General features: G+C 37.1%; 1 protein-coding gene across 1 annotated transcript; it reads left to right on the top strand.

Moving 5' to 3' along the window:
• ADAMDEC1 (ADAM like decysin 1) lies at nt 1–27663 on the top strand. The gene is made up of 14 exons (XM_057724005.1): nt 1–93; nt 328–446; nt 1319–1395; nt 2163–2241; nt 3723–3799; nt 5302–5488; nt 5676–5738; nt 6437–6508; nt 6983–7152; nt 7514–7595; nt 14202–14332; nt 15293–15467; nt 18438–18521; nt 27045–27663. Exons 1-13 carry the CDS (start codon nt 45–47, stop codon nt 18516–18518), a joined length of 1362 nt encoding a protein of 453 aa, XP_057579988.1. The 5' UTR covers nt 1–44; the 3' UTR covers nt 18519–18521; nt 27045–27663.

The following is a 27663-nucleotide window of genomic DNA, read 5'->3' as shown; positions in this document are numbered from 1 at the left end:
TCTTCGTGTTGTGTGGGACTTCTCAGCTACCTGCAGTAGCCAGCATGTCTTTGGTCCTGTTTTCCACCCTCTGGCTCATTGTTCAAACTCAAGGTAAGCACTAATATATTGACAGTTCCAAAGAATTGTTTTGTCATTGTCATGTCTTTCCAGAATAGAGAGAGAAAGCTAAAAAAATATCCTTTGTTATCAAAGCTGAACTAGAGGAAGGAACTTGTTCTTCTCAATGTTTCCCTTCTCAATGGAAATTGTCTTCCATGCAATTTCAAGAAACCAACCAACAAAATGTTTACATATTTTATGTAAATATTATCTCTCTTTCTCTAGCAATAGCCATAAAGCAAATGCCTGAATTAGAGCCCTATGAAGTAGTTCGTCCTAAAAAACTACACATTTTACACAAAAGAGAGATACAGAACAACCAGACAGAGATGCATGGCAAAGAGGTAAGCAATGGGATGACGTGGGATTTTACTGTCATCTCAAGAGATAGTAAAGGACCTTTTTACTAATAGAAGTGATGTCACAGTCAACATCTAATAGTTTAATCTTGAAGCCCACTTATACAAAAGCTCCCCTTTGCCCAGGAGAGGCTGTAGGATATCTTTAAATGGTTTTACAATTAAGCAGCAGGAAGGGAGTTAACTGCCTCACTGGATCAGAAAGAATAAAGCAGTTTGGACATTTCTGCAAGTTTGTGGGGGGGACAAAAAAAGGGACAGAATGGCAGCCATTTCTAGGAGGAGGTATTCCTTGCCAAGCTCACAAAACCCATGCCTTCTCCTTACCTCCACCCCTACCCCACTGAATTGCTTTTTGTCTGTAATAGAGAAATGAAATTATCTATTTATTAACAAGATTTTTAAAATGTATTGATGATATTTATTACATTTTTGCAAATATTTTCCTCATTTTATAATTTTTATTTTAATTTTTAGTAGGTTTTGGTTGTTTTTTTATTGTATTTAGTTTGGTTTTAAGGTAATAAACATATCATATGCCTTATTATTTCCCCAGTAGTGATCCATTAGAATACACAGAACAGTATGCCATACATTGGAGCAAACGCTAAGTCCCTATCTCACATATTCAAGTTAGTTTAATCTGTATTATTATCATGTTATTGTACTTTTTGGAAATCCATCTTAATATAAAATTTATGTTTTCTTTCACATATTTTAAAAGCATAAGAGGACTGCTTTTATCCTACATGCATTTGTAATTATTATTCTATATATGCTACCTATATCATTATATTATAATTATCTTCGATAGACTCAGAAATATAAATTAACATTATATTATTAAACATTTTAAGGAAAGATATGAACCTGAACTTCAGTATCAGATGATATTAAATGGAGAAGAAGTCATTCTTTGCCTACAAAAAGCCGAGTAAGTTGTATTTCCTGCAAGTCTAGTCACTGGACTATAATAAGAGAATGTGGAAAAATAAATCTTCTTGAGGCACTGTATAGTGTAATTTGACATAGAAGACATGAAGCATATTGAGCATTAGATGCTAACAGTTTGTGCTAATATTATCTAAGAAGCTTGATGTTTCCCTAGGAAATTATATGCAAAGTGTAAAACAAAGAGAGCTGCATGAACGACTTTCTTCCTTGCTGCTTCTTGGAATTTACTGAAAATATTTTCTACCCAGATAAACTCAAACCTTTGCTGTGACTTTCCATTACTTTTATAAGAACTTATATCTAAGACTCATTCAGGGCACACAGGCTTGAGATAGATCCCAGGGGATGGGACTCCACTAAGTTCTATAATAGTCAGAAAATTTCTCCCAGAATGCAGTGGTCCTTGATGTGTATCTGTGACCCAACACCCTTCAGAGATCCTGTGGAGGCTATGTCCTTGGTGCGAGGAATCCCAAAATAATCCATTTGAAGTTAGAAAAATCCCTCTCTGATTTCTCGATTAGAAAAGTATTTGAGGGCATTTCTTTCCTCAGATCTAAGAGGTATCACTAATGCTTTGATTTTCTTCAGGAGCAGATTTTCGATGTTAGAAAAGTACCAGTGGATGAGAATGTCAGCTTTTTCTCACTGTAGACACTATCATTCCTTTAGTGCTGAAGATCACATCAGGAATATTAGCCTTTATTACCACTGGGAGAGTATCATGCCACTTTCTGCTCTCTACAGGCATCTCTTGGGGCCAGACTACACAGAAACATATTACTCACCAAGAGGAGAGGAAATCACCACAAGCCCTCAGAACGTGGTAGGTTCTGAATGCTTTCTGAGACTCTTACTTGGATCTGCTTCTTACATCATAAGATTCATAGGTCCAAGGACAACTTAAAAAAATCAAAGAACTTGAAAGCAAGGTGCTCATCTATGACCAAGGAGACAATAGATGAAAAAAAATTGTATCTTTTTTCAAAGATAGGAGTAGTAGGAGGCTTTCAAGTGTTGCCTTTTTAGAAGCAACCAAAAGTCTGCTTTCCCCTAAACCATCTTATCCATAGGCTAGAAATAGTCTCCCCTAGATACCTGAAATATCATGTCACTATTTACTCTTTTCTAATGATACATGCATTTACCCTGAGATAGGCAATGGTTTATCAATTACTTAATATAATTTTTTACCTGGTTAAATCACTATCATATAAATAGTGCCAAGGTATAGACATCAGACACAGAGAATCAAGGTCAAGGGAAGAACAGAACGAAAATATAAAAAGGCTCAGGCATGGAGTATTACCAAGCTAAGTTAGTTTTTCAGAGCCAGCCTCCGTGGTGCCCCAAACATCTACATCTCTATAAACAAACAGACAAGGCTTCTACCACAGAGGGGCTTTTTGTTCCCTTCTCACATCAAGACTCCCATTTCATGGACATCTGAATTTTTGCTAACTTTGACCGCTGGAGAAAATATCTGATAAATTAACTCATGCCCAAGTGTGAATGGCCAGGGATATCTTAATGTGGTACCTTTTCCAAGTCGCCTATAAGAAAATGTTTATGATGACAAAATTTCTTACAAAGGAAAGAAAGACACAGATGGGATTTCAGACCCTGAGACAAGTTTATTTTGAACATGTGTTTATTCGTTAGCTTTCTTGGATCATTCTACATAAGTGACCCCTTACTTTGCTTATACGAAGCACCAACCATGTGTGAATCTCTAGTTGTAGACAAATTCCCTGGGCTTTTGATGCTGGTAAAGGGATGCCACTAACACAGCAGTTAAAATAATGAGTTGGACCAGTTAATCTGAAGGACTTAGGAGTGGTGGTGTGGCCACTTGAGGACTCTAGAATCTAGAAAGATGAATACTTCCTTTTATTGATATGGGATGCACAGTGGAGTTCGCACAGGGGAACTAAATTCTCAAAAGTTGGCACTCCAACCTGAGAGCTCTTGGGGAGTGCTGTAGATCTCATGGGAGTACCGGCTACTTCTCAAATGCAGCATCCACTCTTGCCGTGAGTCCATTTAGGTTCAAATTCCCTGGACTTTTCTTTAGTGTGAATTAGTATCAGAAACACAGCTCAGTCATCAAATATGGGAGTTTCCAGGGTCAGTGGTGGAGTAGATCATGAAACCACTGAGGTTCTCAATGTTTTTGTTTCTGGGAACTGATCTGGCCACAGCCACTACCTGAAGAACTTTCCTACATATTCAAGATAAGAGCTTTCAACACAATTGTGATACGTTTATATTGGTAGTTAAAAAAAACATTTTTTTTTCCAACCTTAGGAACACTGCTACTATAAAGGATACATCCTAAGTGAAAAGCATTCTGTTGCCAGCATTAGTACTTGTGATGGGTTGAGGTGAGTGCCACTGGCAAAAACAAACATCAAGCACCATTTTGTTACACAAAATTGAGTCTTTCTGGATCCCATGTTTTCTTACTATCTTGGTAGAATCGTCTCCATTGATACAATGCTGATTATATGTGGTTAAAGTGAAGAATAATGTATCATCCTTGCAATCATTTCATTATCTGCGGTTCTAGTAAAAGTTAGAGTCAGCAATTTTTAACCAAGTACTATGTTCTGGAGCTTGATCCCTTTTCTGGATCCAATTTCATGTTTATCACCCACTCCACCCCTCACTCCCTGAAACCACCTGTTTTATTTTCTTAAAGATTCTACCCTGCAATTGTCATGGCTGAACATAATTTTTAAAAGTTGGTGTGTATGGGGGGGCGGGGGGTGTGTGTCTGTGTGGTATTTCTGTTTACTAAGGTAATTCTTGCCAATTAAGGAAAATTTGTAAAGTGTGAGAAAGCACAAATAAGAAAATATCCACTGCAAAATTTTACCTCTGGGTATCACTTATTAATGTTTTGTCATGGTTGCAGCCATTTATGCATATAGACATGGTTGAAATATGAAATAAAATATACATGATTCTTCTTCCAACATGGGATATAACACATGACATCATAAGCCTTTTCCCATATCATAAAATACCTTCATCGATGTAATTTTTAACAGCTGTGTTGGCTTTCTAATATTCCATCATATGGATTTACTTTATATTTCTGAACTAATTTTCCTTCTAAGAAGAGAAAATCTTTAATTTAATACTAATTCCAAACTGTTCCTTTGGCTGATCTGCTCATCATTCTTTCTCTCTTCTGGGGTTCTTGGTATCTAAACACACCTTTACTACATTCTCCATTATATTCCTAGGACCTGCCAAGAAGTATTTGCTAAATGTGAAAATAAACTATGGACAAATATTTACTGAGATCATGGTGTAAAGTCCAAATCCTTTGGGATAGCTTCATCTCAGTACTTCTTGTTCAGAATTCTCTGGGTAATTAAAATAGATTCCATTTTAGTATTGACAAAATACTGATTATAACTTAAATTAGCAAAAGTTAGCTGCAAGACCTATGAATGAAAACCCATGTGTTGGGACTTCCCTGGTGGCACAGTGGTTAAGAATCTGCCTGCAAATCCAGGGGACATGGATTCAATCCCTGGGTCTGGGAAGATCCCACATGCCAGGGAGCAACTAAGCCTGCAAGCCATAATTACTGAGCCCGTGAGCCTAGAGCCTGTGTTCCACAACAAGAGAAGCCACTGCAATGAGAAGCCTGTGCCCCACAACAAAAAGTAGCCCCCACTCGCTGCAACTAGAGAGAAAGTCTTCAAGCAACAACAAAGGCCCAACACAGCCAAAAATAAATAAATAAACAAAAACAAAAACAAAAAACACCCTATGTGTGAGCTCAGGATTGAGGGAGAGGTGTCCCTCCACTCTGGTCAGTGGTTGTGACTCCGACAGAGAATCTTGAAATATGAACCTCTGTATCTTGCAGGGGATACTTCACATACCACGATCAGAGATACATGATAAAGCCTCTAAAAAGCACAGACCAAGAAGAACACGCCGTCCTCACATACAACCAGGAGGAGCTGGACCCAGCTAATCACACCTGTGGTGTAAGAAATGTTGGCAGGAAACAAGGCCTTATTCGAACCTCAAGGTCACTCAAAAGTCCAGAGGTGAGTACAGCTTTCCAACCATCATTCATTTCAGCTGTCTCAGCAATGATGTATGAAATACTGATGCTCCCAGCAATGACTTGTATGGGTGAAGACCAACCCTTATTCACTTATTTAAATCTCTGTAAGTTTTTTAATCTCTTAGGTTGAAGATATTATTAACAATGTTCTTTCACTCTTTGTAAAGAAAGAAGACTTTCTTCAGGCTGAGAAATACATTGATCTCTTTTTGGTGCTGGATAATGCCTTTGTGAGTATAAAATATGTGTTTCTTGGCCAGTTAAGTCAACTTTTAAGTTTTCTTATCAAGCAAACTCAAGCAATAAACTATTCTAGCTGAAAATATAAAGCCTGTCCACCTGATGGTCTTGTCTGTTCTACCTGCCTTGTCAGAAATAGTTTTTATTCATTCCCCTCCTTTTAACATCCATCTGCTCCCAAAATAATCAGATATTGGAAATATACTTAATGCCAGTTATCAACAGTAAAACAACCATAACTAGAAACATAAAAGAGTGGGTTATTAATATCTTTTTAAAGTTGTCACTGTAATATGTAAATATGAAGTAGGTATAAACTATATGTACTTTACAAATTATATTCATATAGTCAAAATACTAGAATTTGTGCTTCTAACTCATATACTGTTTTACAACCAAATTTTAATAATATTAAATTGGTTTAAAAACACTGAGATTAATTTGATTTATTCAACTTAATTTGAATTGAAATTTTATATGAATGCCTAATTTTTCTCTTGCCAAAAACTTCTTAAATTTGAAATAAAATTTGTTGAAACAGATTCTTATGTAAGGTAAACATGGAATCAATAGACATGTATTTACATTGAGATGTGTAATTTTTCTTACAATGTAAAATCCTGTACCCCATCAGCTTCTTCACTTTAATTTGTGGTTTTAATTACTCTCTGCATTTTGTATTTTACAGTATAAAATGCATAATAGGAATATAACTTTGATAAGAAGCTTTGTGTTTGATGTGATAAACCTACTCAATGTGGTAAGATGTTTGTTCTCTAAACATATATTTCCACATAGGAGCTTAGGGCTTCCCTGTGTTTTCACCAAATAAGGAGTTGGGAGAGTCACAATGGCTTAAGGTCAGCAGTTTTGGGAAATTCAGCAGACAAGGATCAACATCAAGGCAAAATCACATATACTGTAGCAAAGGCAACTTCTAGATTTTCTCTTTTCAAAATGGGATACATTTATCCATCACTTGTGGTCAGTAAAATATCTAAAATACTAAAGAAATCTCTCCTACTACATAGCACAGGGAAGTATATTCAATATCCTGGGATAGACCATAATGGAAAAGAATATGAAAAAGGATATATATTTTATATATATATATATAAAACACTGAGTCACTTTGCTATACAACAGAAATTAACATGTAAATCAACTATACTTCAATAAACTTTTTTAAAAGAAATCTCAAATGTTTTCATGAAGAAAAATGTTCTTCCCACAGATTTATAATACCATAGATATTCAAGTGGCCTTGGTAGGTATGGAAATCTGGACTGATGATGATAAGATAAAGGTGGTACCCACCACAAGCGTCACCTTTAACAACTTTCTGAATTGGCATCGGTTTAACCTGAGGAAAATGAAGATCCATGACCACGCTCAGCTACTCAGGTGAGCACACGCTGGACGAGGCCAGGCCTGTTTTGTTAGAGAAGATCATTATCCCAAAGGTTTCTTGGCAGAGATTCCTGTTCAGTCCTACCTCCCTGATCAGTTGTCAGAGAGCCTAAAGTTCTACTAATAGCAACTCACCTATGGGGTTATTGGAGACCCATGTCAGCTCACGGAAATCAATTCTTGGATGTGGGATTACCATCTGTGGTCATTATAATGCTATTGAATAGCAGAAGCTTTTCCAGGGCCTCATGAATATGAAAAGGGTAGGGGAACTAGGGAAATCTCAAACACAGTTGACAAATGCTGATGGTTCCAAAGACTCAATTGTGACAATGTACCTGTAACTTTCACACAGTGGAGTTGGCTTCGAAAACCGAATTACAGGACTGGCAGCCTCAAATTCCTTGTGCTCCCCAGCGTCTGTTGCTGTTATTGAGGTTTGTAAAAATATAGCTCCCTGAGGTTCTACAACCTCTAGGAAGACAAGCACAATGTCTTTTTTTTTTAAGAACTTTTATTGAGATACAGTTAACATACAATAAATTGCATATATTTAGAGCGTACAATTTGGTATCCCAATCTCCCAACTCACTCCCCCCCACCCCTCCCCGCTTTCCCCACTTGGTGTCCATATGTTTGTTCTCTACATCTTTGTCACTGTTTCCACCTTGCAAACCAGTTGATTTGTATCATTTTTCTATATTCCACATATATGTGTTAACATATGGTATTTGTTTTTCTCTTTCTGACTCACTTCACTCCGTATGACAGATTTCAGGTCCATTCATGTCTCTACAAATGTCCCAGTTTCATTGCTTTTTACAGCTGAGTAATATTCCATTGTATATATGTACCACATCTTCTTTATCCATTCCTCTGTTGATGGACATTTAGGTTGCTTCCATGTCCTGGTGATTGTAAATAGTGCTGCAATGAACATTGGATGCATGTGTCTTTTTGAATTATGGTGTTCTCTGGGTATATGCCCAGCAGTGGGATTGCTGGGTCATATGGTAGTTCTATTTTTAGTTTTGCAAGGAACCTCCATACTCTTCTCCATAGTGGCTGTATCAGTTTACATTCCCACCAGCAATGCAAGAGCGTTGCCTTTTCTCCACACCCTCTCCAGCATTCATTGTTTGTCGATTTTCTGATGATGTCCATTCTAACTGGTGTGAGGTGATACCTAATTGTAGTTTTGATTTGCATTTCTCTAAGAATAAGTGATGGTGAGCAGCTTTTCATATGCCTCTTGGCCATCCATATGTCTTCTTTGGAGAAATGCCTATTTAGGTCTTCTGCCCAGTTTTTGATTGGGTTGTTTCTTTTTTTGATATTGAGCTGCATGAACTGTTTATATATTTTGGAGATTAATCCTTTGTCTGTTGATTCATTTGCAAATATTTTCTCCCATTCTGAGGGCTGTCTTTTCATCTTGCTTATAGTTTCCTTTGCTGTGCAGAAGCTTTGAAGTTTCATTAGGTCCCACTTATTTTTGTTTTTATTTCCATTACTCTAGGGGGTGGGTCAAAGAGATCTTGCTGTGATTTACATAGAAGAGTGTTCTTCCTATGTTTTCCTCTAGGACTTTTATAGTGTCTGGCCTTACATTTAGGTCTTTAATCCATTTTGAGTTTATTTTTGTGTATGGTGTTAAGGAGTGTTCTAATTTCATTCTTTTACATATGGCTGTCCAGTTTTCTCAGCACCACTTATTGAAGAGACTGCCTTTTCTCCATTGTATATCCTTGTCTCCTTTGTCATAGATTAGTTGACCATAGTTTATCTCTGGGTTTTCTATCCTGTTCCATTGATCTATATTTCTGTTTTTGTGCCAGTACCATACTGTCTTGATCACTGTAGCTTTGTAGTATAGTTTGAAGTCAGGAAGTCTGATTCCTCCACCTCCATCTTTCCTTCTCAAGATTGCTTTGGCTATTCAGGGTCTTTTGCATTTCCATACAAATCATATAATTTCTTGTTCTAGTTCTGTGAAAAATGCCATTGGTAATTTGACAGGGATTGCATTGAATCTGTAAATTGCTTTGGGTATTATAGTCATTTTCACAATGTGGATTCTTCCAATTCAAGAACATGGTATATTTCTCCATCAGTTTGTATCATTTTTTATTTCTTTCATTAGTGTCTTATAGTTTTCTGAGTACAGGTCTTTTACTTCCTTGGTTGGGTTTATTCCTAGGTATTTGATTCTTTTTGTTGCAGTGGTGAATGGGATTGTTTTCTTAATTTCTCTTTCTGATCTTTCATTGTTAGTGTATAGAAATGCAAGAGATTTCTGTGTGTTGATTTTGTATCTTAGAACCTTACCAAATTCATTGATTATCTAAAGTAGTTTTCTGGTGACATTTTTAGGATTTTCTATGTATAGTATCATATCATCTGCAGACAGTGACAGTTTTACTTCTTTTCCAGTTTGGATTCCTTTTATTTATTTTTCTTCTCTGATTGCTGTGGCAAGGACTTCCAAAACTATGTTGAATAGTAGTGGCGAGAGTGGACATCCTTGTCTTGTTCCTGATCTTAGAGGGAATTCTTTCAGTTTTTCAACATTGAGAATGATGTTTGCTGTGGGTTTGTCATATATGGTCTTTATTATGCTGAGGTAGGTTCCTCCTATGCCCACCTTCTGGAGAGATTTTATCATAAATGGGTGTTGAATTTTGTCAAAAGCTTTTTCTGCATCTATTGAGGTGATCATGTGGTTTTTACCCTTCAATTTGTTAACATGGTGTATCACGTTGATTGATTTGTATATATTGAAGAATCCTTGCATTCCAGGGATAAACCCCACTTGATCATGGTGTGTGATCCTTTTAATGTGTTGTTGGGTTCTGTTGGCTCGTATTTTGTTGAAGATTTTTGCATCTAAATTCATCAGTGATATTGGTCTGTAATTTTCTTTTTTTGTAGTATCTTTATCAGGTTTTGGTATCAGGGTGATGGTGGTCCCATAAAATGAGTTTGGGAGTGTTCCTTCCTCTGCAATGTTTTGGAAGAGCTTGAGAAGGATGGGTGTTAGCTCTTCTCTAAATGTTTGATAGAATTCACCTGTGAATCCATCTGGTCCTGGACTTTTGTTTGTTGGGAGATTTTTAATCACAGTTTCAATTTCATTACTTGTGATTGGTATGTTCATATTTTCTCTTTCTTCCTGATTCTGTCTTAGGAGATTATACCTTTCTAGGAATCTGTCCATTTCATCCAGGTTGTCCATTTTACTGGCATATTTGCTTGTAATAGTCTCTTATGATGCTTTTTATTTCTGCGGTGTCTGTTGTAACTTCTCCTGTTTCATTTCTAATTTTATTGATTTGAGTCCTCTCCTTTTTCTTGATGAGTCTTGCTAGAGGTTTATCAATTTTATTTATCTTCTCCAAGAACCAGCTTTTAGTTTTATTGATCTCTGCTATTGTTTTCTTTGTTTCTATTTCATTTATTTCTGCTCTGATCTTTATGATTTCTCTCCATCTACCAGCTTTGGGTTTTGTTTGCTCTTCTTTCTCTAGTTTCTTTAGATGTAAGGTTAGATTGTTTATTGGGGATTTTTCTTGTTTCTTGAGGTAGGATTGTATTGCTATAAACTTCCCTCTTAGAACTGCCTTTGCTGCATCCCATAGGTTTTAGATGGTTGTGTTTTCATTGTCATTTGTCTCTAGGTATTTTTTGATCTCCTCTTTGATTTCTTCAGTGATCTCTTGGTTACTTAGTAGCATATTGTTTAGCCTCCATGTGTTTGTGTTTTTCACAGCTTTTTTCCTGTAATTGATTTCTAATATCATAACATTGTGGTTGGAAAAGATGCTTGATATGATTCAATTTTCTTAAATTTACCAAGGCTTGATTTGTGACCAAAAATGTAATCTATCCTGGAGAATGGTCCATGTGCACTTGAGAAGAACGTGTAATCTGCTGTTTTTGGATGTAATGTCCTATAGATATCTATGAAACCCAGCTGATTTATTGTGTCATTTAAAGCTTGTGTTTCCTTATTAGTTTTCTGTGTGGATGATCTGTCCATTGGTGTAAGTGGGGTGTTAAAGTCCCCCACTATGATTGTGTTACTGTCAACTTCCTCTTTCATAGTCGCTAGCATTTGCCTTATGTATTGAGGTGCTGCTATATTGGGTGTATAGATATTTATAATTGTTATCTCCTCTTCTTGGATGAATCCCTTGATCTTTATGTAATGTCCTTTCTTGTTTTTGTAGCATTTTTTATTTTAAAGTCTATTTTATCTGATATGAGTATCATTACTCCAGCTTTTTTTGATTTCCATTTGCATGGAATATCTTTTTCCATCACCTCACTTTCCATCTGTACATGTCCCTAGGTCTGAAGTGGGTCTCTTGTAGACAACATATATATGGGTCTTGTTTTTGTATCCATTCAGCCAGTCTATGTCTTTTGGTTGGTGCATTTAGTCCATTTACATTCAAGGTAATTATCAATATGTTTATTCCTATTACCATTTTCTTAATTGTTTTGTTTTTGTTTTTGTAGGTCCTTTTCTTCTCTTATGTTTCCCACTTAGAGAAGTTCCTTGAGCATTTGTTGTAGGGCTGGTTTGGTGGTGCTGAATTCTCTTAGCTGTTGCTTGTCTGTAAAGCTTTTGACTTCTCCGTTGAATCTGAATGAGATCCTTGCTGGGTAGAGTATTCTTGGTTGTAGGTTCTTCCCTTTCATCACTTTAAATATATCATGCCACTCCTTTCTGGCTTGCAGAGTTTCTGCTGAGAAATCAGCTGTTACCATTATGGGAGTTCCCTTGTATGTTATTTGTCCTTTTTCCCTTGTTGCTTTTAATAACTTTTCTCTGTCTTTAATTTTTGTCAATTTGACTACTGTATGCCTTGGCATGTTTCTCCTTTGGTTTATCCTGCCTGGGACTCTCTGCACTTCCTGGACTTGGGTGGCTATTTCCTTTCCCATATTAGGGAAATTTTCATCTATAATTTCTTCCAGTATTTTCTCGTGTCCTTTCTCTCTCTCTTCTCCTTCTGGGACCCCTATAATGCGAATGTTGGTGTGTTTAATGTTGTCCCAGAGGTCTCTGAGGCTGTCTTCAGTTCTTTTCATTCTTTTTTCTTTATTCTTTTCTGCATCAGTGATTATCACCATTCTGTCTTCCAGGTCACTTATTCTCCCTTCTGCCTCAGTTAACCTGCTATTGGTTCCTTCTAGTGTATTTTTCATTTCAGTTATTGTGTTGCATATCTCTGTTTGTTTGTTCTTTAATTCTTCTAGGTCTCCGGTAAACTTTTCTTGCAACTTTTTGATCTTTGCCTCCAGTCTTTTTTCAAAGTCCTGGATCATCTTCACTGTCATTATTCTGAATTCTTTTTCTGAGAGGGTGTCTATCTCCTCTTCATTTAGTTGTTTTTCTGGGGTTTTAGCTTGTCCCTTCATCTGGTACAAAGTCTTCTGCCTTTTCATTTTCTCTATCTTTCTGTGGCTGTGGTTTTCAGTTCCACAAGACAAAATACTGCTGATACTGTTCTCTTCCCTCTTGTGGAGGAAGCTATTTAGGGGGCTCGTGCATGCTTCCTGATGGAAGGGACTGATGGTGGGTTGGGCTGGGTGGGCAGGGCTCAGTAAAACTTTAATCTGATTTGGTGGGCAGAGCTCAGTAAAACTTTAATCTGCTTGTCTGCCAGTGGGTGGGGCTGTGTTCCCACCTTGTTGGATGTTTGGCCTGAGGCTACCCAGCACTGGAGCTTACAGGCTCTTTGGTGGGGCTAATGGTGGACTCTGGGAGGGCTCACACCAATGAGCACTTCTCAGAACCCCTGCTGCCAGTGCCCCTGTCTTCTCAGTGAGCCACAGCTGCCCCCCACTTCTGCAGGCAACCCTCCAACACCAGCAGGTAGGTCTGGTTCAGTCTACTATGGGGTCACTGCTCCTTCCCCCAGGTCCTGGTGAGCACATTATTTTTTGTGTGTCCTCCAAGAGTGGAGTCTCTGTTTCCCCCAGTCCTGTGGGGGTCCTGTGATCAAATCCCACTGGCTTTCAAAGTCTGATTCTCTGGGGATTCCTCATCCTGTTGCCAGACCCCCAGGTTGGGAAGCCTGATGTGGGGCTCAGAACCCTCACCTTAGTGGGTGGACTTCTGTGGTATAACTGTTCTCTAGTTTGTGAGTCACCCACCTAGCATTTATGGGATTTGATTTTAACGTGATTGTGCCTCTCCTACCATCTCATTGCGGCCTCTCCTTTATCTCTGAATGTGGGGTGTCTTTTTTGTTGAGTTCCAGTGTCTTTCTGTTGATGATTGTTCAGCAGTTGGTTGTAATTCTGGTGCTCTTGCAAGAGGAAGTGAGCGCACGTCCTCCTACTCCGCCATCTTGAACCATCTCTTAAGCACAATGTCTTATTCAGAGTTAGCACAATGTACATTTGCTGAGTCGGTAAATAAAAGTAGAAATGAACCTTCTTCTAGATCACGACATTGAAGATTCCTTAGATTATGAAACAGAATATCTCTTTACATTGACCCTCCCAGATGTTTCACTCTTTAGTTGGTGTTAGGAAATAAGAACAGGAAAATTGGGAGAGAAAGGGAATCCAGGCTCCCCCTGGGGCCTGAGGCAACTCCAAATTAATCATCCCTAGTATCTATGGCTAGGGAGATCTGACAAAATGCATGTTGGTGTCATATGGCCAAACACGACTGATGTCATAGACATCATGGCAATAGTTTTTGGAGGTCTTTGAGTACATAGTACGGTATATCTTAGCACTTCCCATGAAGAATGGAATTACCATAATTTAACCATGGTTTCTCAAGAATTCATCATTAGTTTAGCTCAATATTGATTGAACACTGGCTCAGTTGTTAGATTCCCAGGAGGCAATCATTTCAAATATTTATTCAACAATTTACAGTAACCAATGACAGGGGAAGAAGCTCAGTGATTCAATAATTTTCATATGTCAAACTATTTTTTTGTGATACTGGACATTGCCACAATTAACAAATAACTGAATAAAATCAGAAGTAATAGATATATTTATTTTTTCCCCAGGGTAAGAAAAAGAATGCTGTGTCTCTTGTAGCAGTGATGTCACATGAGTTGGGTCACGTCCTCGGTATGCCTGATGTTCCATATAACACCAAGTGTCCCTCTGGGAGTTGTGTGATGAATGAATATCTGAGGTGAGGCCTTGTCACCCTAGAGAAAAAAATATTTCTTAAATCTTAAAGAATTCAGATGCAGTCTATATAGTTGGATAGACATTTTTTTACCTAGAGTTGTTTCCTGCTAATTTATCCTCCAGCTTCTTTTTTTTTTTTAATTTTAAAAAAAATTTTTTTGGCCACACTGCACAGCATGTGGGATCTTAGTTGCCCAACCAGGGATCAAACCCATGACCCCTGCCTTGGAAGCATGGAATCTTAACCACTGGACCACTAGGGAAATCCCCACTCTCCAGCTTCTTGATGTACAGGATTTACCGGCTGGCAGAGCTCATTATTTAAGATTTCCAAATATGCCAAGATAGAGTTTATAAGTATAATGACCATGTTATTTTAACTTAAAATAATTTTAGCTTAAAATATATATTTTCTAAAAATATTTAATTAAGATGATGACAACAACCTTATAAATCCCTATCACCAATCAATTCATTTTTATGTTATTAATAGTTGTTTTTTAATTCCAGGCACTTTGCAAGGACTTGGAATAGAAAAATGAATAAACATACCTTGCTCTTGAAGTGCTCATAAATAGGAAGATAAATATGTCCACTGAACCTCTAAGTCTGCAATTATTTCCCTTCACTATTCATCGTTATTATTACTTACCTCTCAGCCCTCAATGGCGAGATGAGTGAATGATAAAAAATGGCAAGGCTCATCTCTGCTGCCCTTTAGGACAGAAGTGAATCCACACAGGAATTTAAATTCTTCCAACTCTACAACAGGATGTTTAGGGAGAGAATTTTCCAACCAGCATAGTATGCATGCTCTACCATGCTCCACATATAACATGGTTCATTTATACTAAATTTGGAATTTTCATTGAACTAGGTAATATATAGTTAGACAAGTCAGATTCTCATATTCACTTGTCACTGTATATCATGGTATTTCTCATTTTTCTCCTGATTATAGTTCAAAATTCCCAAAGGATTTCAGTACAGTCAGTCGCTCGCATTTTAGAAAATACATTTTATCTCAAAAACCAAGATGCTTGCTGGAATCACTGGTTCCTAAAAATATGACAAAACCGGTGTGCGGGAACAAACTTCTGGAAGTAGGAGAAGACTGTGATTGTGGCTCTCCTAAGGTATGAAAGCATCAATGGTTTAAAAAATTTACTAGTATTTTGGCATAAGAATTATGCTGGGTTTTTTTTTCCTTTTAAAATGTTCTTTTGGAAATTCTTTTTACAAACAAATTTGGCATTTTAGTAAAAAGTAGACTTGCATTGTTTTCAGTACTGATTTTAGTCATCTTTTAAAAAGTACTTCAAAAGCCAGGGTACACCTATGACATAATTGTATGAAGTTCAATGTGAAGAAGTAAATCATTAACTATGTCACTTATGGCCTTCCCTAGATACATTAGTCAGAAATTCCTAAATCACATGAAGTCATAGCTGATTGTTTTGTTGAACAATAACAATTAAACATCTAGAAGCAAGTTCTCTCTAGAGAACTTTGAGAGAGAGCTGGCCTTCTCTCATCAAGCCAGTATGTAAACAAGGCAGAAAATATAACAGAAGGAGGAAAACGAAAAATCACAAACCTGTAGAAAATAGGTTAACATAGAACATCTAAGATAATTACTATACTTCTGCTAATCTTTATAAAAATCTGACCCCTTCAAGGCAACAGTGTACTTTAAAGAATGTCTCTGATAGAATGTTTACTAGCAATCCCAGATCAGGTTTCTAAAAGAAAGCATTCCATTTTCTTAGCAATCTTCTTTTACTTTAGAGACTAATAAAATGAGTAATTATTTGAAGAGACTTTTTATGTGTCAATCTGCAGAATGTTTTTATAATTACTCACAAAAAACCTACAAAATAGGCTTGTTATTTTCCCAATTTAGAAAATAAGTGAGATTCAGAAAAGTTAAGTAACTAAATCCAAGGATACAAAGCTAGTAATCGGTGAAGCCCATTGCAACCCAGGATTTATCTTGAGTTACTTTAAAGGCTCTATGACAATGGGGAAGGCATGTAATCTCTTTATGCCTGAGTTTATTTATTTATAAGTTTTAAGCTATTGAATTATATTAGAAGTTTATGTGGTGCAACAATCATTTGCAAAGAATATTGGAAATATTCTGTATGAGATATGGAACTTTACAAATGATTTGATACTTTACAATAAGTTAGACTTACGTTAATCTCATTTTTACTTCCTTACATTCCCATACGATTTTTTGGGTAGAGGATAATTGAAGTTGTTCACAATCCTAGGTATTTCTAATTTCAGCAGGTAAATGGCCTGTATTCAGTACATGCAGACATCTACACACACACACACACACACACACACACACACACACACAAAGGGAGGGAAGGGAGGAGGAGAGGAGAGAAAGAGAGAAAACTACTATCTATACAATATGTAATACCTAATATTCTTAAATATATCATCCAGCTCCTATATTGTTTCCATATCTTGTTGATTTGTTTCCATATCTTGTTGATTTTCTTCTTCTGTAGTTGAATAAAAGTAGAGAGGTGGAGTTCAAGCTTATGAATAACTGAATTTTTAAATAAATTTTTATACAAAAAAGTATAGTGTATACTATATAGTATATAAAAAGTGTAGTATATACACTTTATATAGTATTCTTCAGTGAAAACTCTGGTTTCCCATGATCTTATATGCTGTTTTATTATTTTTATATACATATTTAGTTATTTTTCTAAATTTAAAAAATAATCATCCTATCTGTCTAAGTATATCACACAACCAGCATGCCATTTTAATGACTGTAACTATGTAATACACTTTAATATCTTTACTGGAAAGTGTTTTCATTGTTGTTTTTATCTTTTTTTTTTTTCCAGGGTTTGCATAACAATTGTTGTGTCCATTCTTCCATAAAACTGTTGTGGATTTTTTTTTTTTGTCAGTTTGCCCACAAATACAATTGAGATTCTGGTTGAAATGTATTCAATTCATATTTCACTCTGAAGCCCACTGGCATTTTCACAATATTAAGTATTCTCTTAAAAGACAAGTTGCCTTTGAAATTTTTCAGGGAAGTTATATATAAAGTTCTTCATGTCATTCTTGCACATTTTGAAAGTTGATTTTGAAGTATTTTCAATTTTTCTTTTTGCTATTAATATGTACAATGTTTTCCTTTTTATTTGGGTTTAATATATTAGTTTCTGGTATTATTTTATTATTATCTTAAACAGCTATCTTAGTGACTCATTCAATGTTTTTGGAGTTGATCCTCTCTTTTTTTCCAGGTCAAGAATTGTATTATGTATAAATAATGAAGATATGATTTGTACTTTCCAATTATTATACTTTCATAATTTTTTGTCTCATAGCACTTGTCAGAATTTACAAAATCATAGCCTATAAATAATTCTTCTCGTACTTTATTGGACATATTTTTGCTATTCATCAGGTAGATTTTCTTTATCATTATAATGCATAATTTGAACTAATTTTTGCCATCTATCACAATAATATTAATTGTTTTCTCCCCTCAGTCTCTTAATATGGCAGATCATATTACTTTATTCTACAGTTCAGATACTCTTGCATTTTTGGTGACAAAAAAAACACTGCATAGTTTGTAATGGAGTAACGCTAGTGTTTTACTAACATTTTATTCAAGTTTTTGCATTTATGTTCATAAATGAGAATAGTATGCATGTGTATATTCATTACCAAACCTCATTATCAAAATTATACAGGGTTGGTAAAATGAATTGAGGATTAAAAAAATTTTTTTATCTATCTTTAAGCTGTTTGAATAGTATAGAAATATTCACCCTTGAACTTTTAAATTAACATATGTAATACCATTTAGGCAAATCTATTTGGAATAATTCTTGGATAATTCTGTTTTTGTCCTTTTAGGAGATAGTTTTCATTACTCAGCATTTTTTTCTATTATTAAATTTCTTTGGTCATTTCAACTGGGATTTATACAGCAGAGTAATTTAGTTTAAAAAGTGAAATTTTGTTGTCATCTTACACAAAATTCTTTGCGCCTAGTCTATAGGATAAAAAAATCCTTGTACCCACTTTTGCTTGTGTGTGTATGTGTTTTAAAGGAATGTACCAATCCTTGCTGTGAGGCCATGACCTGTATGTTAAAACCTGAAGCTGATTGTGGAAAAAACAGTAAACCATAACACGTAAGACCTTTTTTTTTCTTTCTTTGTTCCCAAATGTTTTCACACTTTTATGTGATTTAAGAAAGATGTGCCACTGAGTTCTACAATACATTAAAACATGATTTATTTTACATTTTTGAAATGACTCAATTTCAGAAATGAAAAAAGCCACCATTATGAATATAAATAACACACAGTTGTGTGTATACTAATACACCAATGAGAAAAGTGACTACTTTGTCTTCTATGAGATGAGGACTGCTGAAATTTGTGCTAAAAATTGTATAAAATTCTGCTAAATAGTCATGAGTTTAATACAAAGTAATATGGCAGACAGAAAAGTTTATTTAAAAAAACCTCAATTGGACTTCCTAGGTGGCGCAGTGGTAAAGAATCCATCTGCCAAGGCAGGAGACATGGGTTCAAGCCCTGCTCTGGGAAGATTCCACATGCCACGGAGCAGCTAAGCCCGTGTGCCATAAAAAAAAAAAACAAAACCTCAATTGACGAGCAGATTTTGTCCCTAAGTGCTGATCATTGAAATTTGCAAGGTAGTCAGAAAATAACATTTAAGAACACACTACAAGATGTGACAATTTTATTCATTTTAAAATGCCTCAGTGAGTCATCATTCATATATTATTTTTGTGTTTTACACACTCCTACATGACTTGGGCTAGGAAACCTAATTGTTCTGAATATATTCCTTTCAGTGAAAAACAGTCTCTAAATCTAAAAAGGGCAACTACAACAAAAAGTTATAAATAGGAGAAAGACTCAGAATAAATTATATTCAAGGAGTTATTCTTACCAACCCTTTCCTGAATTTCCTAAATCTTTTTGGGATGGGAACTGCAGAGAGATTACAAAGGAAATAATTTACTCAAAGACCACTGACTATCACTTCCTCAAGGAAAGGACCAGCAAGGTCATAAGATGAGGAGCCTCATTCCTTCTCTCACCAAGCATCATTTCACTCGGCTGAACTCCTGGTGTGATCCACTCTGCAGGGAATGCTAGGAATTAGGCCCATCTTCTTCCTCTGTCACAGAGAGCAGGAACATAGCATTGCAAAAAATATCCATTCAACTCTCTAGGGCCTTGGAATGATAGGTGGGCATGCCCTATTACCAGGCAAGATTGGTGAGTTAATATCATGGAAAGAAAATTGGACTTGGATTCAGGAAACTTCAATTTTTTTCTTAGTTCTTCCCAATACTAGTGTTGCAGAAAACCGATCCCACAAGAGACCAAGCACCACACTCAGAGGGTTGGAGAACTCAGGTTTATTGAGCTGGCAGACCCAGGTGAGCTAACGCTCCAAAATTCTGGGTCCCATTTCAGGGGAATCTTTTCCTTATATAGGTTAAGGCATATAGCTATAATTGGCACAGACTGATTGGTTGGTTTAAACAAGGCTCTAGTGGAGTTTGGCACAAACTGATTGGTTACATAATTACTATAGGTTACAGGCAGTTACAGAGTGTGGGAGTTGCTATGGGTTACACGCAAGGGGGGGGGGAGTTCCAAACAGAAACTTGCATGTGCAGGAGCAGGATATTCCATACTTATCAGAACATCTTAAGGTTACAGTTGATTACTAGGTCATGTTGTTCTTATCGTGGCACAGCAAGCAGATTTTACAGAAACAGAACTAGCATAAAGTTATAAACTTAAAAATTCCTTCATCATTCCCTTCTCTTGATGCCCTTGGAAATTTCATAAGGCATCAACTTCTTGGTCATCCAGGCCCAGGGGCTGGTAACCTCTCAGGGCTAGGAGGTGTGCAGTGGCCCCCCTATCCGAGGTGGCTTCAGCTAGGCTGGAAATCATCCTCATGAATAAGGGCAAGAGGCAAGGTAAGAAGAGGCAGGTCCCAAAGAGGAGTAGACCTATTTCCACAGGAGTTTTGAATCCTCCTAAGTAAGAGACCCACCCCCCAAATAGCTCTCTGGGATTCCATTCCTTCCAAGTCTGAATTGGGACATGAGCTATTTTAGTCATCTAGTTGGTTATTTTTTTTTATAACCTTGCCTTTATCATTTATCCATAGACAACAGTTACTGAGATTGAAATTCCCATAGATGCCCCCCTCTGCAGCCAGTAAGTAATCTAGGGCCAGGCAATTCTGATAAATAGCATTACGCATCTTGGTTTGTTGTTTTGTCAATAAATTAAGAGCCTTGGCTGTTTCATTAGTAATTATTTCAACTACTGCCTGGAGCTGGATAATTCTGTTAAGCATGTAAATTGGGGTTCGGAAGCTCCAGGATCCATCTTCTGCCCAAGTGGCTGGCCCATAATATTGGATTATGTGTTCAGGAGGCCACTCATCATCTTCCCAGTTTTCAATCTGTAGAGACCTGTATTTCCTGGTGAGGCCTCTGTCTTCGTAAACTGGGACCCCTAATGATTTACCCTGGGCTAAGGGAAATAGGAAAAAGGAGGAATACATGTAATCAAACACATTTTTTTGTAGAGGGTTTTGCTAGTCATGAGGAGCAGATGTCACCATGTAGGGATTTAGTGCTTTTCTAGATATGAGGAGATGCAAGGGTTGGGCTCATAAAGTCAGCTCCTGAAAATATCTAACTGTCTAAAGACATGTTCTGCCCATCCTCCAAAGCACAGAGTGCCTCATTTCTGACCTCCACCCTGAATTCCCTTCAGGGGATGTGGAAGGTCAGTACTTATAGCAGCATAAAGTGATTTAGTCTTTGTACAAGCAGATGGCAAGTTCCAATTTATAGTTGACAGGGCCCCCCATGGTCATAAATTCAACCATGCTTTGAGAGGCATTTCATGACCATTTTGTCCCACGGTGCTAGGAAGGCTCATTCCTAGGTCTGATGAAGAGCTCGCCAATAGGCCACTCAATGTGCCAGTACTGGGCTAGGTCTTTGTAACAAAAGCCAAAGCTCTCTGGACCACCTGTATTCCTAATCTGTTATGGTCCAGGAAAAATTCCCTCTTACTGCATCTTCCCATATCCAGAGTTACACTATTACAATCATTGATCACATACAGAACTATATATTTGATCAGCTGAATCAAGTAGGCTAGTCATTGTTATTTTTGTTGGTGGTTCAGTCACACATTTGGTAATATGAGAAGCAATAATCTTGAAAAGCAGTCAAAATACAAATAATATAGCTAGCAGCATCAATAGAGTTACAAGTAAATGCTTAAGCCATGAGCTTCCCACACCAAACCAGTTTTTGAAGAGGTCAAGACTTTGGAGTGGGTCACAGAAATCTGAGCAGGTATTATTAATTGGCCAGGCAAGGGGATCCCCCAAACAGGACTATAATTTTTTTCTTTTTTAGAGCAAATTTTCTAAGGGCCATCCAATTAGAGCCTTGGAGGGAGGAAACCCACCAAGGCAACCCAAAAGTACTAGTCATAGGTAATTGACCACAAACCCAACAATTGGATTGATTTTCAAAATTGGCATAGGATTGTACCCATGATAGAAAAACATTTGATTTATATGTAAAGGTCCAAGAAGTCAAGAAAATATTATAAATGCTCATACGAGTCAGATCCAGCATCTTGAGCTAGCTATCTATTTCTGATGTCAGCTTCTTCTCATCCTAGTGTGAGTGTAGTTTCTCCTTTGATGTGTCCTTCCGTCTAGGTTGCAGATTGTCCTTTAAATAAGTTCTTTTAGTATCCATAATCCCCTGGTTGCAGGTTGTGGGGGCATCTGGTTTTCATCCAAAGATAGTTTACTGAGATAAGCTTCAGAAACAAAGTTAGAGTTTCCTTTTAAAAACTTAGTTGGATTTTACATTACTATAGCGCAACAGCAAGGAACTATCCAGGGAGTGAATCTCAGTAAATACAGACCTCCATCTGCAAAACTGGCACTTAATATTTATTGAAACATAATCTTCTCTCTAAAATTACCCTCATTTTTACCTAATATAACCAGATTAAGGCTAATTTGTTTGCAAAATAAGTCTGGTCTCAAAAGAAACTTGGCCTGATAATTTATGTAACTATAATTGATCGTATAGGCTTTTGGCTTTGTTGAAACTTTTATAAGGAACCTCAGACTGGACTTTTAAAAGACCTTTCAGGGCTAGGAAAGCCATGCCAAGGGTTTGGGCTTATCACAGATTTTTGCCTAACAAATGTAGGTGAATTCCTCCTTTTTCAAGGTTCCCAAAATATCTTAAGTTTTCTATACCTGTTAGTGAGGTAGCCTTTCTAATTTATCTGATAAAGCTGCTGGGAACCTAAGAGTTTCCAATGTCTGGAGGGAACAGATAGAAAAGATAAATGTTTCAATCCTGCTTACAAATGTACAATTTACCAAATTATTGTAAATCATAATTAGTTTGAAGGGAAGGTTTTCCTTACACCTGGAAAACAGATTTAAACCAGTAAATTCTTTAGATAGAAACCATAAAATTTATAACCATATTTGCCAGTTTACTCAGTCCTATGTAACATCCTTTTTATTAACAACTTATGAAGCCATCAGTTTTCTCATTAGGATTCTTCAATTTTTTTACCCCATTCAGCATTATGGTCTGAAAGTCAGAAACTTGTATTTATCCAAAAGTCCTTTTTATAAATCTTCTTGAAGAGGAAGCATTTTGCAAAAGCATCAGAATAAAACCAGAATAGTTTTAAGACATAAGGCTTAAGAAGGCATGTTTAAAATCTGATTGCAAGGTAAATCAATTTGGTTATTGTTGTGTCATACAACATTTTAAGATAATAACTAGAGTTATGACTGATAACATTTTACCAGGACATATCAGAATTTTAGGAACTCCATATAATTTCTAGAATATCTATATTAATAACAATTACCATACACTAAAATCTAACATTTATTATTCATTTGACAATACTTCCTATGTAACTTAATGTACCAAATGAACCTAGTTTATATCTCTCTTTGGGATGTTTCAGGGGCCCTTTGAAGCATCTCAAAGTTAGCTAGAGGAGAAAGAACTTCATCAGAATTTGTTTTAGGAAGTTTTGTCCAAAATACCCAAAAAGGGTTTAGAACACTCTGTCAGATAGGCTTACAGGTAACTGTGAAACAACAGTTAGTCATTTAGCCAAAGTAACAAGAAGAGATCACTTAAAAGGTAAGGAAACAAAATTTTTTATCAAAGGGCAGTTCAACATTTTAAGAAAACTTGTCCTCTTAACAGAGAGAAAAGCCAAATTCAAGTTTGCACCAGCTTACTTTCCAAATTAATGTACTCAACTAAATTTATCTAAACTTAGTCAATCCTGATCATGCACAAAACTCTTTTCTTGGGGTCCTCTTTCCACAAACCTTCTTATCACTTTCTGTATCATTATTTTATTTCCCATTCAGTCACCTGTAAGTCAGACCTACTTTCTTTTCCCTTAATAAAATGTAATTCCATTCCTCAGGGCTTCTTTACTGAAAACATACATCCTACTTTCCTTAAGCAACCATGAACTGTCCTTTGTGACAGCATTCTGTAGATTAGTGAACATAAATACCAGTGATATTTTCTAAAAACATTTGCTTTCTTTACAGAACGTGGCATCAAGCATATTTATCAATAGTCCTAAATATCTTTTTGTCTCTCTGTAAAAGGAAGCCAATGTTCAGTAATTTATATTTCAGTATCTTATTTTATTTGGGAATGATCCAGGTGGTCATTAAGCTTTCATCACTTAATTTAGGGCAACTCCAGAATTTCAAGTTACCAGGATCTGAAGAGACTATTTTAGGTAGATATTCCTAAAGCATAATTCTTCTTGACAGAGTTTATCTAAAAGCTCTTATCTCATTTACATTTTCTTTCCTCAGAAGTTTCTTCACATCAGGTTACTTTCCTTGCTGACAAATTTGTAACACATATAACAAGACTTTATTTAGCTTACATTACATCTAGGCACAATAAAAATTTATATAAAAATTATACTTAATGTTGATGACTCTAAAACATGTCTATATTAATTAAACCAAGCTTAAGCCATCTTCAATACCAGATATCACTTTAGTACTGAATTTTCCTGATGTCATGAACCTGAAATTCATTCTGGCCAGATTATTTTCTATTTCTGAGTATTTATAAGCATTTAATAATTTTTTAAGCCAATTATAGCTCTTTTATTAATTCTTTTGGCAATACCATACACCTACAACGAACATATAGATACATATGAACACACAAACAAACACAGAGGCCTCATAATTCTCATTCTAAAATTTCAGTACTGAGTCAGGTACAACATAAAAGCCATCAGGCACAAGGGGTTGGATTTAAATTAGCTTCTAGCAGATGGAACAAATCGAGGTCACCTATCTAGAGGTCACCTGTCTAGGTGGCTAAACCCTTTTACTATTTGCAGAAAAGACACTTAGGATTTCTATTTATCTTTGACAAGTCAAGTTTTAAATTATTATTATTATTTTTAATCTGCATTTAAAAAGATAGCAGAGATAAGTGTTCCTTAGATGACCAGATAAGACATTTACCTCTCAAAGGTACAAGCAAGTTCCTCCTAAGATGATTTTGTTTCCCCTTTGTTGACAAGTGTAATTTACCTCTTTGATAAGGAAGGAGAGAGGCGTGCATGGAAAGGTCTTTGTCTTAGGGCCTTATAACCTAGGTAGCACTGATGTCGCCACTCCTGGGAAGCGCAGTATTCCCAGACAGCATGATTACATGCCTCCTTGAAGATGGCCCTGATTGTTAAATGTCTCAGAGGGACAGGGTTGAAAGGAGGTGGTCCCTTGTAAAGGGGTTTGTGGAGGAATAACTTCAGGTGGGGCTCCAGAGGGGGTCTGGGGTGACTGACCCTCTCAAGGGCACTGAGCAGGCAGAAGAGCAGTATGCATACGCCTCGCCTAAGTGAAGAGCCTGAAATCCTTGGGGAGTCAGGGGATTATGAAGGAAAGGTGACAGAGGAATCCAAAAATATACACGAACACATCAGAGTGTACTGCTCCACACAGACCAGCCCAGGGGACCTAAAGAGAGAGAGGTGCAGATCTGTCTGGCAAAACGGGCAAGTCTTTTGGGGAAAACCTAATTTCTCAATAAGTCAGCTCAAAGAGTCAGCTGATGGAAGGGGAGAGTGAGACTTAAAATTTTAAGAAAACTTTGGCAGAGGGCCCTAGGGCAAAAGGGACATTTGGACATACACAATTGCTAAATCAAATCAGTAACCAATTCCCCCCCTGTGTCAATGACGCAAAGACAAACAAGGATGGGTGTCCCTCTGAAGAGGAGGCCACTCAGGTGCCCACCTGGCCATATCCCCGTGGGGAGCTTAGGTGCCTCTTAGCTTTGGCAGGTGGTATAGAGTCCCACTTGAATCTGACTCATAGAGAGGGACTGGGTCCCCCAGAGACAGATACCACCCTGAGCTATATGAGGTCACCATGGAACCATAGGTTAGGGCCCATTCAGACTCCGTAGCCATGAAGGCTGTGGAGCCACATAATCACCCTGTAATGAGGATGAACCAGGGCACTGACTCACACACACATTCACACCAGGGTTTATCACAGTGCCTCCCCTCTCTGGGAAGGCCCCTAACTGGTGGGCACCGTCACCCCTTGGGAAGGCCCCTAACTGGTGGTCTTCTTACTGAAGACCGTAGGAGGTGATCAAGCTCCTCTTCTGGTCGGAGACAGGACCTAACTGGGTTCAGTGCCCTGGGGCCTTACCTGATCCTGTGGCTGTTCCTGGTGAGCTGGTCTGTCCCTCTAAATAGTCCACTTGGGGCCCGGCCATCCGGAGAGTCGGAGCACCAGTCTGAAAGAGAACCCAGAATACTGTCAGGTGGCACGCCTCCTCTTTCATCTCGGAGCTCCTTCACCCCGACCTGGCTGAGCCACCTGTCTGGTGGTTCAAGCAGCCAGCATGGTTGGAATCTCGCTGGGGCCTCCAGAAATGTTGCAGAAAACCCATCCCACGAGAGATCAAGCACCACATTCAGAGGGTTGGAAAACCCTTCAGCAGACCCAGACAAGCTAATGCTCCAAAATTCTGGGCCCTGTTTCAGGGGAATCTTTTCCTTATATAGGTTAAGGCATATAGCTATAATTGGCACAGACTGATTGGTTGGTTTAAACATGGCTCTAGTGGAGTTTGGCACAAACTGATTGGTTACATAATTACTATAGGTTACGGGCAGTTACAGAGTATGGGAGTTGCTATGGGTTACATGCAGGGGGGGCAGGGCGGGTTTCCAAACAGAAACTTGCATGAGAAGGAGCAGGATATTCCATATTTATCAGAACATCTTAAGGTTACAGTTGATTACCAGGTCATGTTGTTCTTATCATGGCACAGCAAGCAGATTTTACAGAAACAGAACTAGCATAAAGTTATAAACTTAAAAATTCCCTCATCACTAGGGGCTTTAAGCCAAGTTATTTAATTCATTTTCTCACCTGTAAAATGAAGCTAAGGATACTGTCTTTCAGTAGGGTTGTTAGTATTATTTAAATTCTATACATGTTTGTTATTATCACATAATATTTTATAATTTATAATAATCCTGGTTTCCAAACTTTTTTCTCTTGATCAGAGAGTGAATCCAAAAATCCACTTCATCGAGATGCCTCTTACCAGGACAAGTATCAAGAAATCTAAACACACCAGGAATCTTGCATATTCTTACCGTTGTCCTGAGAGATATTTTGCTTTTCACTTGTCATTATACTTCCTATATTCTTACCGCTCCAGCCAACAGGTCAAGAGATGTATTTAGAGAAGCTGCCTGTTTTCCAAGCCTGATCTTTAGCATATTTTTAAGGATCCTGAAGCTGTTGTTTAGCTCTGTTCTTTGGAGAACAAAAGAAATTAGCCTTTGATTAAGACACCTTAAAATGCACTGCTGAATTATGCAGGCTCAATTACAAATTATGAAATGACAAGTGACTTGTGTTTTAACTGCACTTTTATTTTAGTATAGTCCATGCAAAAATAAGGCCATTTGATGAATGAAGTCTTCGGTGGAAGAAAGGAAAGCAGAGTTCATGTGTCATTTCTTACTCCTCAGTGTTCTGCTTACCTTACACTTAGAAGTGTGGTATTTTTCTATATCATGTTAAGATTAATTAAGCATTTTTTATTTTATCATGTATAATCCTTTCACCATCATGTTTAATGTTAATTTGGAGAAGTCTGCTTTGCTTACACTGTAA

Source organism: Hippopotamus amphibius, chromosome 2 (assembly GCF_030028045.1).
Source record: "Hippopotamus amphibius kiboko isolate mHipAmp2 chromosome 2, mHipAmp2.hap2, whole genome shotgun sequence".
Lineage (NCBI taxonomy): Eukaryota > Metazoa > Chordata > Mammalia > Artiodactyla > Hippopotamidae > Hippopotamus > Hippopotamus amphibius.
This window is presented reverse-complemented; position numbering and strand designations above follow the sequence as displayed.